Below are 14,823 nucleotides of genomic sequence, written 5' to 3'. Positions count from 1 at the left end.
AAGTCGTTTATAATCCGCTCCTGCGTCTTTTTAGAATACATTATTTATTCATGGTCATTTCGCACTTTGTGTTTCTCCAGAGGATGACTTTCCTGCAATGGCCGAGGAAGGCGCTGAGAAGAGACAGAAGGCGGGTAAGAGATCTCCACGCCGGTCGAGCCCAGTCCAGACCCAGGCACAGCTGGGGCAGTGGAGCGGGCCGCCTGAGACCAGCTTGGCACCCTCTTCCCACACTGGCTGATTTATGGCAGCTGCATTTCACCAGCGCTCACTTTGACCTCCATGGCTCTTCTGTGGGACCTGAGAGAAACGTGCAATTTATTTGTGTCTAAGAAGCTCAATCAATCAGTTGCTTTAGGCATGTTCGGCGTCCATTTCTTCTGTGGTGCTTTTGATTGCAGTGAGTCTTTCAGTGGGAGCTTGTGTTGCTGCAGAGCGAGGCCCCCAGTAAATTAATTTTATTTTCCTTTGCTCTCTTTCTTACCTAGTTAAATAAAGGGATTTGATCTATTAACTGATTAAATCAATTGTGCAGCTTGTTGTAATCAGTGTAATTACTGGTGGGATTGGATAACAGGTCACATTCAAATGGATTGTTCAAGTTACAGTAATTTTACATTTATTCAGGTGTCAATATCTGAGCAGTTTGAGTTGCGTAATTGTGATTTCCTGCCTTGTGATGCCAATATACCTCTGAAGTGCAGAATTTTATTAAACATCGAATGCTTGCATTAGAAAACGCTATCAAATATTGCAAGGCTTTCTCGTGTGAAATGGAGGGTAAGACTTCTGACTTGTGATATGCTTAATCGTTTAAAAAAAAAAACCGCCTCGGCGGGTTAACCAGTGCTTTGCCAGGCGATATTCAGAAATCTTTCTGTTTCACAGCTAAATAAACGCAAGAGCGTTTGAGTTGCTCGGGCAGCAGGGCTGCTTTCTCCCTCGTCCGGAGCTGTGCGCGCCAGACCTTGAGAGCGTTCGCCCTGTGTCTTTCCCTCCCCGGGCGCTGGAGAGGTGACCCTGCCGCCCAACCTCAATTGTTAGCCATGCAGATGTGCTTGGTGGGGCTGTGGTGTGAGCAGGACCTTGGCAGTGCAGCCCTGTGTTGTGCACTGCTGCGCAGCTCCTGCTGTCAGGCTGCCAGAGATGGGGCTGCTCTCACTAGTTGTTTGTCCTGCCTGTCCGGGCCGGCCAGAGAGCTGAGGTAGGAAGTCGGAAACGTGGACAGGATCCCTGCTCTTATCGCCCGTGCCCACTCGGTCTCCCTCTCCTGCTCCCTGAGCGGGGCGTGGGGTGGAGGGGGGGGGCGGCAGGGGACACACGAGGCAGGAAACAGGTCCCCTGCTCTCGAGCCAGAGAGAGGAAACGCCAGCGTCCAGCTTGGAGGGGAGAGCAGGGAGGGGGAAGTGCAGCCCAGGGAGGGGTGAGCAGGTGGAGCAGCCGGGGAAGAGATGGCAATCTGTTATTCTGCCTTGGCTTGGCAGGGCTGTCGCAGCCCACGGCACAGGCCCAGTATCCAGGAGGGGTCTCTGGGACTCCTCCAAGGCTCGGGGGCTTGGGATATGTTTAGGAATGCCTTTGTCGGAGTAAGGATGGCCGGGCTGAAGCAGCTGCAAGCTTTAAGCAGAGGGCTTAAGTTTTTCAACAGGGGCTTCAAGATCCTCCCTCAGTATCCTCCATTCCCACCCAGTTCCACAGAAGAGCCAGTCACATACAGTGTAGGTCATGTCCTTTCCCCCAGATGCACAGCTACGTTGTAACCCATATTAGGAACCACACAACATGTGAGCTGTAAGGTCTTTATTGGTTGTGTTGGACCACCTAAAGAGGCTATTGGAGCCAGCAGAATGATTGAAAACTGCACCTGCATTGTGTCAAATCAATCTTACAACCCACCTTGCTGTGGCTGAGAGTTTAGTTCTGTATGCATGGTCCTGTTTTGCATGTAATGAGTTAATAGTACAGTCATCATTACTTTGTTTTAGTTTAAAAACAGTTGGCTTGTCCCTACAAAACATAATACTCCAGAATCGGCTTCATTTTTTTTGGTATATTTCCTTGATATTGAGCACTCTGGGGGAAAGTCAAACTCTTAACAAGGATTTTTATTTTTATTATTGATGTTGTTGTTATTATTTAACAGTACGGGAAATGTACAGTCCCTTCCTGGCGAGCTCCGAACCACCCTCCTGGGTTCCGTAAAAGTGTTAGTGGGTCAATACCGAGCTCCCATGTGCACAGAGGTCACTTCCTGAAGGCCTGCCCCCCACACCCCTGCCTTCCTGCGTTTGCAGAGAGCACAGTTAATCCCGTCCAGACACTTCATGTCCACTTAAAGAACAGAGCGGCCTTTAAAAGTCCGTGTAAACCTGGAGGGCTGACTTTGTCTTGTTTCTCAGACTGTAAAATGCTGTACGGAAGGATAGATGTGTCTCTGGTAATCAGGATATCATGTGAACCTTATTTCCAGGGTACAGGCCTTTCTTCTGCTATTTAGGATGGGAGGGAGAGACCGTCATTTAAGTAACGCCTAGAGTGCATGGAAAAATGGAGGGCTAAATTCTCCGACTTTTTAAGATTTTTTTCTCAATAAGAGCACAGAAAAAAAATGTTTTTTGTAGGTGTTTATTGAATAATTTTTTATCCAAGTGTGGCATTTTCATTTCTAGTATTTATACCCAAACTGCTGTAGCGTCTGCCTTTTTTATATTATGATCATAAATATCTCAGAGAATGTATTCTGTCAAGCTGGGTCTGTGTTTAGCTGTCACTGCTAAATACACAAGAGACTTTCACAGAGCAAATGGTGAGTCTTGCTTATATCCTAGTGATCAAGACCTAAAGACAACTTTGTCCATATGTTTGATTAAAAAAAAATGTTTAAGTGTAAAAAAGTTACAAACGAGAGCAGGCCAATCTGGCACATTTGGTAGGTATAGCTTATTGATCCAAGGACTTCGTACAGTCATTTCTTGAAGGAAGCCAAAGTAGTTGCTGCAACTACAAGGCTGGGCAACTTGTTCCCTACTCCCACAACCCTTTAGGTAAAGAAAAGCCGCCTACTCTGTGTTTAAATTGCACATACACATAGTGCACTGTCTTGGCTTTATTAATGCCCTTGAGGATTTTGAATGCTTGTATTATCTGTGCAAGACTTCAATTTTCTGAAAGGCTTCAGTTCTTTCATCCTGTCAGTTTAAGAATCATCCCACTCATATTGCCCCAGAGCTAAGAAAGTCTACCAAATTATTCCTCACATGCTGTCTAACCTCCTCAATCTCAAAAGATCTTCTAAACCTAATTGTTATTGTCACTTTGATGGTAACAGCTGCATGTTGGAACTTAATCTTGCAGAAAGCAACCTCACACAGGCCACATGAGATCCACATTCCAGTCACATATTACAGATCCCATGGCAGGAAGAAGCATCCCTAACCCTAAAACACTCTCTCTGGCAAGCAGATAAACTCTCTCCTGCTTTGGGCTGTAATTTGCAACTTGCGGATGGGTCAGAGGTTGAAAGGCTTCAGTTCTTTCATCCTGTGGTTTGGCTTTCATCTGGACTTGAGTCATAAATTTATAGTCCGTTTGGAACAGTGCATTCTCTTTCCTTTGCAGACTTGATGCCAGAGCCTAACTTCATAGTACCTGTGCACAGCGGTCAGCAAGCCTGAAAGATCTTTCTGACGCTCAGTTTCCAAGAGGAGTGAGAAGCGTTCTGCCGAACCCGTAGTCTCTCACTGTCACACTTGCAGTGTCTTTTTTCTCTTCTCTGCAAAAAGAGGCATTTAGCAGCTCGACAGAAGAGCTGGCGTGCTAAGAACTCTGCGCAGCAAACACAAATGATCTTGCTCATCATAGTGCTGTGGCATGCCTCATTAGGTCAGTGTTCGTACATGCATTTGATAGAATACCCAGTGATAACCGATAACCTCTGCAGTTGACGTGAAAGCTTAATATTTCGTACAAGCCTTCAGCATTCGGTTAAGGAGAAATTTATCCGAGGATAAGGATAGAGGCAGTTGCAGTAGAAAACAAGTGACCTTACCCCATCCTCTCACCCCCAGGACAAACTGCGTGAATTGGTATTTACTCTGCAGAGTTCATCAGAAAGTGCAGATCGCCATCTGTCAGATCCTGTTGTTGTTTATCGCGCTATGCTGTTGGATTTTTTTTATAATTAGATCAGATATGAAAAGGCAAGATTTGTATGTCAAGCTGTTGAAGAACAGTTGCTATTTGTGCATTTAAACCACGTATTTCATAAAAGGTTTATATTTCTCATTCAGTGCACATCCATATATAATTTCTGTCTCTGCTCCCAGCACTCCGGGACCTGGAGAACAAGGGAATTTGTAATTTTCTTTTCATTCTGTTCTCAAATAACTTACTTTTTCCCACCTGGTCAAATGTACTGAACGCATCAAGCAGCAGACGCTTCCACATGAGTCAAAATCAGAAAGCGGTGTCTCGGGACTCCCCCACCCAGAATCATGTTTTTCACATGTTATGGAACAGGCGTGAGTTTGGATTCGTGATGGCGTATGTTTTACCAATACGGCTCTCCAGTCCTCTGATGTGTCGGCAGAGATGAAAAAGAATACTGGAAGACCTATAGGCGCCGTACCAAGCTACAGTAAATATCATTAATAATGTGCCAGCGGCGTCTGTAGATGAAGGGTTTTATGCTCTTGCACATTCTGTCACATTTGGAAGCTCAGTTTTCAGATGATGTAGAAACCTGAACATGCGTTGGGCCTGGAGGACGCGCCCGGCCGCAGGCCTGCAGGGGCCCCAGGGTGCCGCAGCATCTCATTGGCTCGTCTGACCACCAGCTTCCTCCTCTTCCCACTCCCTAGAGGAAGCATTCTGATGGCGAAACATATTGTGTTTGGTGTGGTTATCACGCTGGGCGGCACGGTGGCGCAGGGGGCAGCATTGCTGCCTCGCAGAGCTGGGGCCCTGGGTTTGATTCGTGGGGTGCGGTCTGGGTGGAGTCTGCACGTTCTCCCCGGGTTTTTCGCGTGGGCTTCCTCCACCCAGTGCAGAGACATACTGGTAGGTTAATTAGCTTCTGGGAAATCTGGCCCTGATTTGCGTGTGTGTGTGTTTGTGTCTGCTCTGCGATGGACTGGCGTCCCTCCTGTTCAGGGTGAACCCCACTTTGTGCCTGTTGTTTACCGGGACAGGATCCGGCCCCCCCGTGACCCTGAACTGGAGTAAGCAATTCGAAAATGGATGGACGGGTGTTTGTGACAAATTAAATTCATGGATTAAGTTGATGTAAGGACACGTATTATTACACTGCATATTATTATATATAACATGTTATCATTGATATCATGCGTTCTATCATTTTGATTATATATGGATTACAAATGTTGGTATCTTGTCACAAAGAGAGGATGGGGGAGGCTGTGATCTTGACTGAAGCTGTCGCTCCCAGCAAAACCAGCGCAGCGCAGAGGGAGGCTGGTGTGTCAGTGGAAGAGCCTTACTGGTATAGAATGGAGAGGCAAGAAGCAGGAGAGAGATTAGGTGGGAGGGAGAGAGAGTTGACAGATCCCCTCTCAGCTGGAATTATGTTCTCTCGAAAAATGAAGGAAAGCTTTTTTTTTGTCCTCAACAGCCGTATCACTGATGTCTTAATGGCCTTTCTGTCAGCTGTTGAAGTTAATGTAAGATAAATGAGGGCTTCATGGAAATGTGATATCGGTGCTGTGCTGTGTGGAGAGGATGGGTGTGTGTGTGAGAGTTTTTCTGTTTGAGAGTTTTGGGGGGATAAAATAAAAATACTGGCATGTTGAGAATTGCCTGTCAATGGGAGAAAATACAGACAATGAAAGAAAGATGGATAGACTTGAAATGTCATTGATTAATTCCAATTAAAAATATGTACATAGATGGTGATACATACTGGAAGCAAAATATATATTCAGAATGGAATGGTTCAAAGTGTCTGATAATTTCCACCAGAAATCAAATTCATTTCTGCTTTTACTGCTTTCTGTCAGTCAGAACAAATACTTAACTGCAAGGAACCTGTGTATCAAAACCGCTAACAGCTGCCAAAATCATTACAGTGGAAGTGCATCTCTCTCCACAGTGCTGAAAGTGATGCACACTATCTCCCTGACTTCCTTTCCAGTTGCAGAAACAACCTGGAGCCTCTGTCTCACTTAAGAAACCACAAGTAGAAATGATACGCCCTGCCTTTAATAAAACTAGAGCAAAATTAATTAAGCCGTATCCAATAATTTCCTGTCTGATGCAAGTGCTTCCGAAAATTAATTAGTGAATGCATTTATTATTTAAATGCATTGGATCACTGTGGTGTTGAAGTGTAAATATTTAATATTTACTAATGAGGAGTTCAATTCCAAAAGCAATGTACCTACTCAATCTTGCATGACCGCTTTTGCTGGCGCTAAATTGAAACGATGTGCTTTCTTTTTTTTGGATTGCTTTCCCCATCTCACAGCCATTTAAAAGGTTTTCGAGGTGCATGCTGACAGAGCACGTATGAAGGGATCAGGCAGCAGATTTCAAATGGAAACACGAAGCAGGAGCTTATACAAACAGCCTGCTCTTTTCTTACAGTGGCTTAAAAGCCCTTCCTTGCCTGGAATGCAGGCACAGAATGAGAATACGACACCTTTGCAGGGCTGTGCTTTATACACGTTTTTGAACATGAATTATTCTGTCAGTTAAACAGTCGTGTTTTTACTGAGCGAGTCAGTAATGTGGATGCTGTTCAACCCTCAAGTGCAGTACATTTGCACATTAGTATAAATGTGTAGTTCTGGTTATGTTGTGATTTTGCTTTTCTGTGGTTTGCTATTTCTTCTAATACCTCACCATGATTTCGGCTCAGTGCTCTGCTTTTTTTGCCATGGCAGACCACGGCCAGCTTTTATCAAGTTACATTTCTATAATCACTTGTCTGAGGTGGGATGGCAGAAATCTGCTGTCTTTCTGTATATGTCTCCTGCCGTGCATAGCTAACGTACTAGCAGTGGTTTGTAACGTGGGGATGGTGTCGCTTATTATATATATTAATTCCAGTTCCGGTGATTGTCATAGAAAAAATAAACATGCAAAGGGTGGGAATGAACCACATTTTAGACCTATATCAGCACTACCATTCTGCAGAGACGGTGTGATTTTAGTGAACTTCAGCTGGTACCAAAACTGTGGACTGTTTGAAGTTCTGTCGGCTTTCCAGATCGCATTGTAATTTTGGGTTCTTTCTTGGTCTCTTTCTGTCCTCAGCAGGATCTGTTGACTATGCAAATTTCTACCAGTGTCTGTGGGACTGCGAGGGGGACGAGCCCGACGAGCTGACCTTCAACAGAGGAGACCTCATCTACATCATCAGCAAGGTCAGGTCGCAGAAACAGCCTCACTCAGACCAGAGGATATGCGGTCCCACATTGTCAAGGGCTTGTTACCGCGATTCCTAGTTAGTTCACCATTTATCACCCCAAGCAAGTCCTGCTTGTGCTCTGTGCTACACATGAGACTCAAGGTACCATTCTAAAGGAGCTTGAGGTCCTATTGGAAGTAATTCTTCTGCAAAACTGTCAGCGAAGTTCACTCTTTCCTCTCTGTGGGTCGTGCGGGACTGAATCGTTTACTGAAGTGCCAGCTGCAGTCGAGGAACCTAGTGCCGTTTCCTGATGCACAGTCGGCCTCTCTGCTTGGCGAGATGCTGCAAAAAGCTGAGAGCTGTGACGGGTGGTGCGAAATTAGGTTGGGATTTGCAACCTTATTTCGACCTAATAAGCGACTCGGTATTTGAAACAACCTGTTGAATTCCAGTCCAGTAGAACATCCTGTCTCACCATCTCTCTCGGACCCTCTTACAGAAAAGGGGACTGCTAAGAGAATGACAGCTGTCCCCTGTGATTTTTTCCAGAGTCTTTAACTGTCTGTACCACTCTGCTTAGCTGCACTTCCGCCTGGTTATGTCATATTTTTATATCATGACCCCACCAGGACTGCATGGTGATTTACTACATTCTGCTGTGCTTTTAATACAGTTAAAATCATGTCCAACTTTCACAGTGTTCCTGTCTTCCATCTGCTTTCCCATTCCAAGTAGTGACACTGGACACAGCCAGGCATGGGTGTTGTCAAGGGAGGTTAGTCGTCTGTCTTTGTATAGCGCCTTTAAAGCCATGATGCCCAAGAGCGCTCTGTTGCTTACAGAATTTTAAAAAGAGGAAGCCCCTGAGACTGACTAGTTGCATGCCGGTGATGTGACAGCGTGTTCAGAGCTATCCAGCTTTGAATGAAAACTATGCAAAGCGGACGCAGTTTCCTGCGTACTAACAGAGAGACGGCGCCAGCACTCATCTGCCCCCCCGCCTCTGGGAGGGTATCTCCTCGAGCGGTTGAGAACCACATGCTTGCTTACAGAGACTGTGATCTATTTCTCCGGAGCCCTGACCCACTGTAAATTCGACAGGGCGATGTGTCCTGTGCAGCACTTCACAGCCACAGTAATGATGAGTTATGTGCTGCTGGCCCAGAGCTGAGAGATGCATCAATCTGACCCCAGTGACAGAGTGACATCTTATTGGTTTTTGTATGTGCCCATACTTTATATATATATATGTATGTATGTATAATAGAAGGCACCCCCTGTCTCTGTACCCTGAGCAGAACAAGCCAATTCTGGGACTTATGCCACATTATGCAGCTTCTTTTTTTGCTGTGAAACCTAGTAACCAGTGGGGTGAAGCGAGAAACATTTGAAATCAACTGTGATTGGGGCTGCTGATCCAAAGATTCGGTACTTTGTCCCTTGTCTCATGCTCTTTTGTATTTCTTCTGGGGGCTCCTTTCTGATATATATTTAACCCAGGGTGTCGTTTGTCTCTGCCAGGCCAGGTACAAAAGCTAGATTCGGACCCTGGGCTTCAGAGGATACCTAATTAACCTCTTGGTAATTGCTAATCCTTCTCCTTCTTTAGCTACGTCAGCTTTGTTGGGATGGCAGAGAGACACAAAAGTCTTTTTGTTCAGATCGGAGAAAAGCGTGCTTTTATTTTGAAACTGACTTTCTTCGTGCATGTTAAAAAAGGGAGAAGAAAAAAAAAACCTGCTGTTGTTTTGCTCTGTGGCTATGAGGCTGTGTGAAATGCCCAACAGCGAGATTTCCTGTGTAATGGGATTTATGTACATTACTGCTTCGGTATTGTGGGGATAATTGAGTTGCTCATCCAGGCGAAACTCGCATTCTGTTTATTACAACATGCAGGTGAATCACTTAAAGGTACACAGGACTGGCTTTTAACTTTTATCATTTCTTTTTGGCTTTTCACATTACTTTTTCTCATTTTTACGAGAGCAATTTCTTTGTGTAATGAACATTTTGGCTGTTTCTTATGTGTATTTTACAGAGCTCGATTGCACAGTAATTTAGTTTCTTACAGAGTTTTCCTAGTTTTCAAGAACCAACATGGCTTAACCCTAATTTTGTTTATTATCTTGCTTTTTCTTTGTTAGTATTTTGAGTTTTTGTAATGCCAGTGCCATGCAGCCAAGCTCAGGTTTTTTTCCAGTTGTTCCAGTGCTGATTGAAATAAAAATAAAGTTCATATAGCGCCTTTCACGCTAGCTTCTGTGTAAAAACATGCTGCATCTCAGCAATGCAATATTTGAATAAACAGAGCTCCACAGCTGCTATCAAAGAAACCAAGAGCAGAAAGGCATTTAATCGAAAGACAAACCACTTCCACCCGGTACGTGAAAACATGACTTGGGTTCAAAGCGCTGATGTGCCGTTAGCATGTGGATGACCTTGACTTAAAAACATTAGCACTGTCAGCATACAGTAAGTAACTGTACGTAACTGAGGGCGGAAGTGTGCTCTGAACTGTGGGAGCTATGTATCCGAATGTCGCTTCTCCTGTCCTTAGGTTTTTCTGGCCTAGGACACAGTCAGGGTCTGCAGTACGATGCAGTTATACTGCTGTCTTTTTGTTAAACTCAGCAGAGTCTTGGGGAGCTACTTTGCACTTCCAGGTCCGTAGAAACGGAGGCAGGAAGCCGGCAGGAGTCCGAGGTCAGTGCAGACTTGGATCATGTGGTCAAAAATAACAGCTTAATAACGTTAGTAACAGCTATGAGTGTGGGCCCTTCATCTTGAGTTTTGTTTTACTTCTCTTCCTGTCCTTGTGACACGCCCCTGTCCGTACAACCAGACTTTGCCGTCTGATGAGACTTCTATCACTGTGTCTCCAAGCAAAAGCTAGAAGATGTCTAAATAGCATGAGACCTGATTCATAAGTCTCGTCACAGTTATACAGTATATGAAGGGTCAGATTCAGATGGTCTGTACTCATGTAATATAAGAAACCGCTTATATGTGAATAATGTGAGTAGAAAAGGTGAAGTGCTTGAGCCGTGATTCATTACCTATGGAGCATTGAATTGCCTGAATTGTGTAACCCAGTTACAAACTTGAAATGCTCAGCAGCACCTTGGGCTGTGCTCTCCCTGCTAGCTGGAGTGGTTGCTGCTTTTGAACTGTGCCGGCAGAGCCTTGGGCTCTGGGCCTGTCCCCACCCTCCACGCCCCGTCCCGTCCCGTCCCGGCGGCTCCTGACAAGTGCCCTACTCCAGACTTCTCTCCCTGCTTGACGATACAATGGAGGCTGAACCCCAGCATGTTCCCTGGACCCGGAGAGAGAGTCACTCTCTCGGCCCATATCCTTACTGCCAAACCCTGGGGGCAATTCTCCACCTGGCCCCTTCGCAATTTAGATGGGAGAACAAAATGACTTCTGTTTTCGTTTTAACATGAGACGTGACTTGAGTTTTGTTAAAACTTTTTGTTCTGAACGTCCCCGTTGGTCACTCAGGGGTGACTTGGTTGTTCGTGCTCTGTCACTCGTGTGCTGTCACCTCAGAAGCTCTCATTACAAAGTGTTCCAGGCTGGTGCTCTGATTTGCACAGGGCTTTGAAACGGAAATGACTGAAGAAGCAGGACTTAAAACGAACATGGGGAGGTCACGGGGTACGCTATAAAACGTGTTCAGGCCCTCCTCTCTCTACTGCCGTTGAAACACAGTTTGCTATGTGTTTAGTACGTGTGATTGATTAAATGTGTTGCAAAGCCCTCCTGTGCATCTACCAGTCTTAGTTTTAAGTAACTTTTGTGTCGTGTGAAAAAAATAGACATTAGACATCATCCTTTCTTTCTCATTCAGCGGAATAAGAACGTGGAGTAAAGAGAATTCAGAACCGAACAAGTCCGGTCAGTGATAAGGAATTCAAAATAATATCCTTTTTTAACCACGAGGATGGTCTGAGTGTTGATATCTGAAGACTGGAAGTAATTAATAGGCCAGGGGGACAGGTCAGAAGGGAGCAATCAGTCCTGCCAGAGGCCTGTATTAAAGAAAGGCTTAACTGACGGTTATGAAATCGCTGCTCAAACTGGAGAGAGTCACAGTGGCAGCATATCCCCTCCCTCCGAATAAAGCAGGAGATGTTATAAAAAGCTCCGCAATTGATCGGTATTGATCCCTCGCTTACTGTAAAGAAAACCTCTCTGTCTTCAGGCTCTGCCTTGTGCTGCCATCGTGCGGGAGCCTGTGCAAAAGAGTCGACTCTGCTACCCAGCCTGCTCCCCTCTCCTATCCCAGCCTGCTCCCCTCTCCTATCCCAGCCTGCACCCCTCTCCTATCCCAGCCTGCTCCCCTCTCCTATCCCAGCCTGCACCCCTCTCCTATCCCAGCCTGCTCCCCTCTCCTATCCCAGCCTGCGGTCCTTTTCTCTTCCTTTTCCTTGGTGAGTAAACAGGTTGGTTTTCATCCTTTTGCTTTCAGAAGTTTAAAAAGTTGGCCACTGAAGATTTGCTCTTGCCTCAGTTGGTTCTTTATTTAGTTATAGCGCCTCCTTTGATCATTTGACCTTTCACTAATAAAATCTGCATTGTTTTGACTTTTTCAAGTTGAAGTCCAATACTTTATTGCCTTAACAACTGGTTGCTTGGAATTTCGTTTATACAATCCTTTCTTGACCAAGACCTTCTACAAACCACATAGCGATTGTTTTAGTCCAGGAATTTAACAGTTGAAGCAAGGTTAAAATAAGGGCCATTCTCTTGACTTCTTCAGTCTGCTTTGAAAAGATGTTCTTAGCGAATGAAAATGTGTGATGTGCTTGACACGAGGAAGCAGTACTGTTCTGGTATGTGGTACAGTTTACTTCAAAGCTCCCTCCTGTGTTTGAATTTTATTGTTCCCACATAAAGTGCCGTTATCGCCTTACAAAAATAAACTTTTGTTCTGTAAACGGTTACTTTGCCAAATGGCTGGGTGAGTAGGGCACAGATCACGTCAAGGGTTCTCCCTGCAGTGAATCATTTTAAGGAGGTTCATTCTGTGCTGGTTGGTTTCTTGGGGGGTGGATGTTTCCTCAGACGTTGAGCAACCTTGATATCTTGCATTGTACTCAATTTTTGGTGCCCAGCAGAGGACGAGTCAGAATTTGCCACCCTCTGCGCCACCACACCTCTGACTCACCTCTTTGATTCAGAGGTGCCCTAAGTCACCCCTCTCTCCAGCACATGACACCACTGGAGCTGTGCGGGCCTCAGGTACTGTGATACCACATTCTTCTGCTTCCTCATAGAAGTGAGAATGGAAGCCGTGTCTTGGAGGATGAAAGTGCAGGGTGCAGTAGTGGTGGTGCTCGATACATGCTCAGTCGTGAAGATTATGTATATTGTGTGTTTTGTTCTTGGTGCCCTGTTCACCTCCCTGTTGTTTTACTGCTGCGATGCTCCAGAGGCTCCCCAGCCGTCGGCGGCTGGAATCCCCCATCAGAAAACGTGCAGAGTTGGGTCGTTAGAGTCCTCCCGTCTCCGATTGTCTGCTGGGCTGGATCATTACCGTTTAATAAGGGTTATGATGTCAGGTGGCGAAGGGGGTGTAAAGGGGGTGTGGAAGAGAACAGTTTAAACAGCAGCTGTGGGGCTGGGGGATGTGGGCCAGCAGACTGGAGAGAGAGAGGAGGAGTGTGTTTGTGCCCATTGCAGGGCCCTTTCTGTAGGGATGGCCCTGATTTGGAGAAAATTAATCCAGGCTGGCAGGGGGAGCTCACAGGTGGGGGAGCAGGAGGGTGTTTGGGGGGTAGGGGGAGTATTGGGGAAGTGTGTGTTGAAGTAGGGGAAGGAGGAGCGACAGTTAAATGCCTGTGCACTCAACTGCGTCTTAATTTCATTTTCAATCTTGTCCCAATTAATTTTGCCGAATTAATCTCGCGCTTACAGCCCCGCACACTCCTGCAGCTCAGGCTGCCTTCCCCGGGCCTTGTGACTCGGCGGCTCAGAAGCTGTTTTGTTCCTTCTTTTTAGCCTTTTTTTTAGTGTTCAATACCGTGAAACATGAAATAAGACACAAATATCAACAACCATCTGGCATTTCTAAAGCACAGCACCCCCCCCTCCTCCTCCCCCCTCCTCATCTGCTTCATAGTCCTCTGTTTGATTCCACCTGATATTTGGAAGAAATTGTTTCTGTTGTGGTAATTAAAAATTCCCCTGGTCCAGAATAGCAGAGGGCTCTCTGCTTCTGCCCAGATAACTCTGAGCTCCTTTAGAGTCTCCCAGTCTCGGTTCGATTTTCCTCATCTCTCTCTTCTTTTCTGGGGAGCTGCTCTGCGCTCGATTATACATCTCAGTGCACAAACAGCCGCTGTGCTCCACTGAACTGGCGTTCAGAGGGGTTGCGATGGAAGGGGCTCTTTGTCGTTGTCCTAAATCATAACTGGATTGTTGAATTCCTTTTATTCCAGAGTCCACTTTTCCCAGAAGCCATCTTGCCTTTAAGGCTGGAATTCAAACCAAATAAAATTGGTGGCTCAGTGGTGGTGGCTTTTATTGAAAACAATATGTTCAGGTTTAGTTTTCCGTAAGCTTTCAGATGTAATTGATGTGCTGCAAAAACAGCTTTGATTTACAGACCTTAACACTCGGCACAATTCTGGCTTTCAGATAGTCTTGCCTTTGAGAGAAAGCTCTCTTTCATGAACTAAACAGACTATGAGACGTAATAAATATGATTAACACAGAAGAGTCTCTGATGGAGTTGTTCTTGGCCTGGCAATGTCTTTTTAGGCTCCGAATGAAATAATGTGTTACAGATTGAGGCCTTTTTCCCTGATGGCCTTTTCTGTACCAGTGCTTTCATACAGTAAGATGTGTTGCCCCCCTCCCAAGTTGAAAAATGGTTTGTTTAGCTGTTCAGACAGCATGGGTCCAGCACACGCCAGACCACAGACTGGAAGGGTGTCTTGGACTCATCCCCAGCCTTCTGGAACACAGAACAGCACAGCAGCACTCTGTCATGTGATGTCATAATGATCTCACAGGATTCTGGGACATTACCTTATTGGCTCTGCCTGTTGTACATCCACTGAGGGCTTTAATCCAGTGCCCGTGTCCTAGGCATAGATTTAAAAATGTGAAAACGCTACGAGCAATTAATTAAAACTGGAACTGAGGCTCATTTGTGTGCACCTGCGTATAAACTGTGATAGTTATACTTGCTTTTCTTCTCTGTGACTATTGCGTATGCTGTTACGTTCTTGTCCAGCTGTTGGAGGGCACAGTGTAACTCTACACCTCCCAGCCTCCTCTGGGTTTGGATACCCGGCTAGCAGGTTGTATTTCTCAGCTGCAGTAACAGTGTGTGACAAGAGCAACAGCTGCCAGGGTGACTCACAGAGCCCGGATCACGTCATCGTGCAGCTCGGCATGTGTGTTTCCATTTCCGCCCAGGGGGTCTGAACTGGCTCCGGCTACAT

The 14,823-nt window shown here is 45.7% G+C and overlaps 1 protein-coding gene across 3 annotated transcripts in view; it reads left to right on the top strand.

Annotated features, from left to right (window-relative positions):
* Nucleotides 1–14,823, top strand: part of skap1 (src kinase associated phosphoprotein 1) — a 162,023-nt gene that overhangs the window by 129,165 nt on the left and 18,035 nt on the right. For 2 of the 3 annotated variants that reach the window (XM_088623055.1, XM_088623056.1), the window contains 2 exons: nt 81–134; nt 7,273–7,382. In XM_088623055.1, coding sequence (XP_088479181.1) covers nt 81–134; nt 7,273–7,382 — 164 coding nt within the window. The remainder of the gene's footprint in view (nt 1–80; nt 135–7,272; nt 7,383–14,823) is intronic. The other variant, XM_088623054.1, reaches the window with a different exon arrangement.

This window comes from Lepisosteus platostomus, chromosome 28 (assembly GCF_059453375.1).
Source record: "Lepisosteus platostomus isolate fLepPlt1 chromosome 28, fLepPlt1.hap1, whole genome shotgun sequence".
Lineage (NCBI taxonomy): Eukaryota > Metazoa > Chordata > Actinopteri > Semionotiformes > Lepisosteidae > Lepisosteus > Lepisosteus platostomus.
The sequence above is the reverse complement of the archived record's forward strand: the minus strand, read 5'-3'. Positions and strand labels throughout refer to the sequence as shown.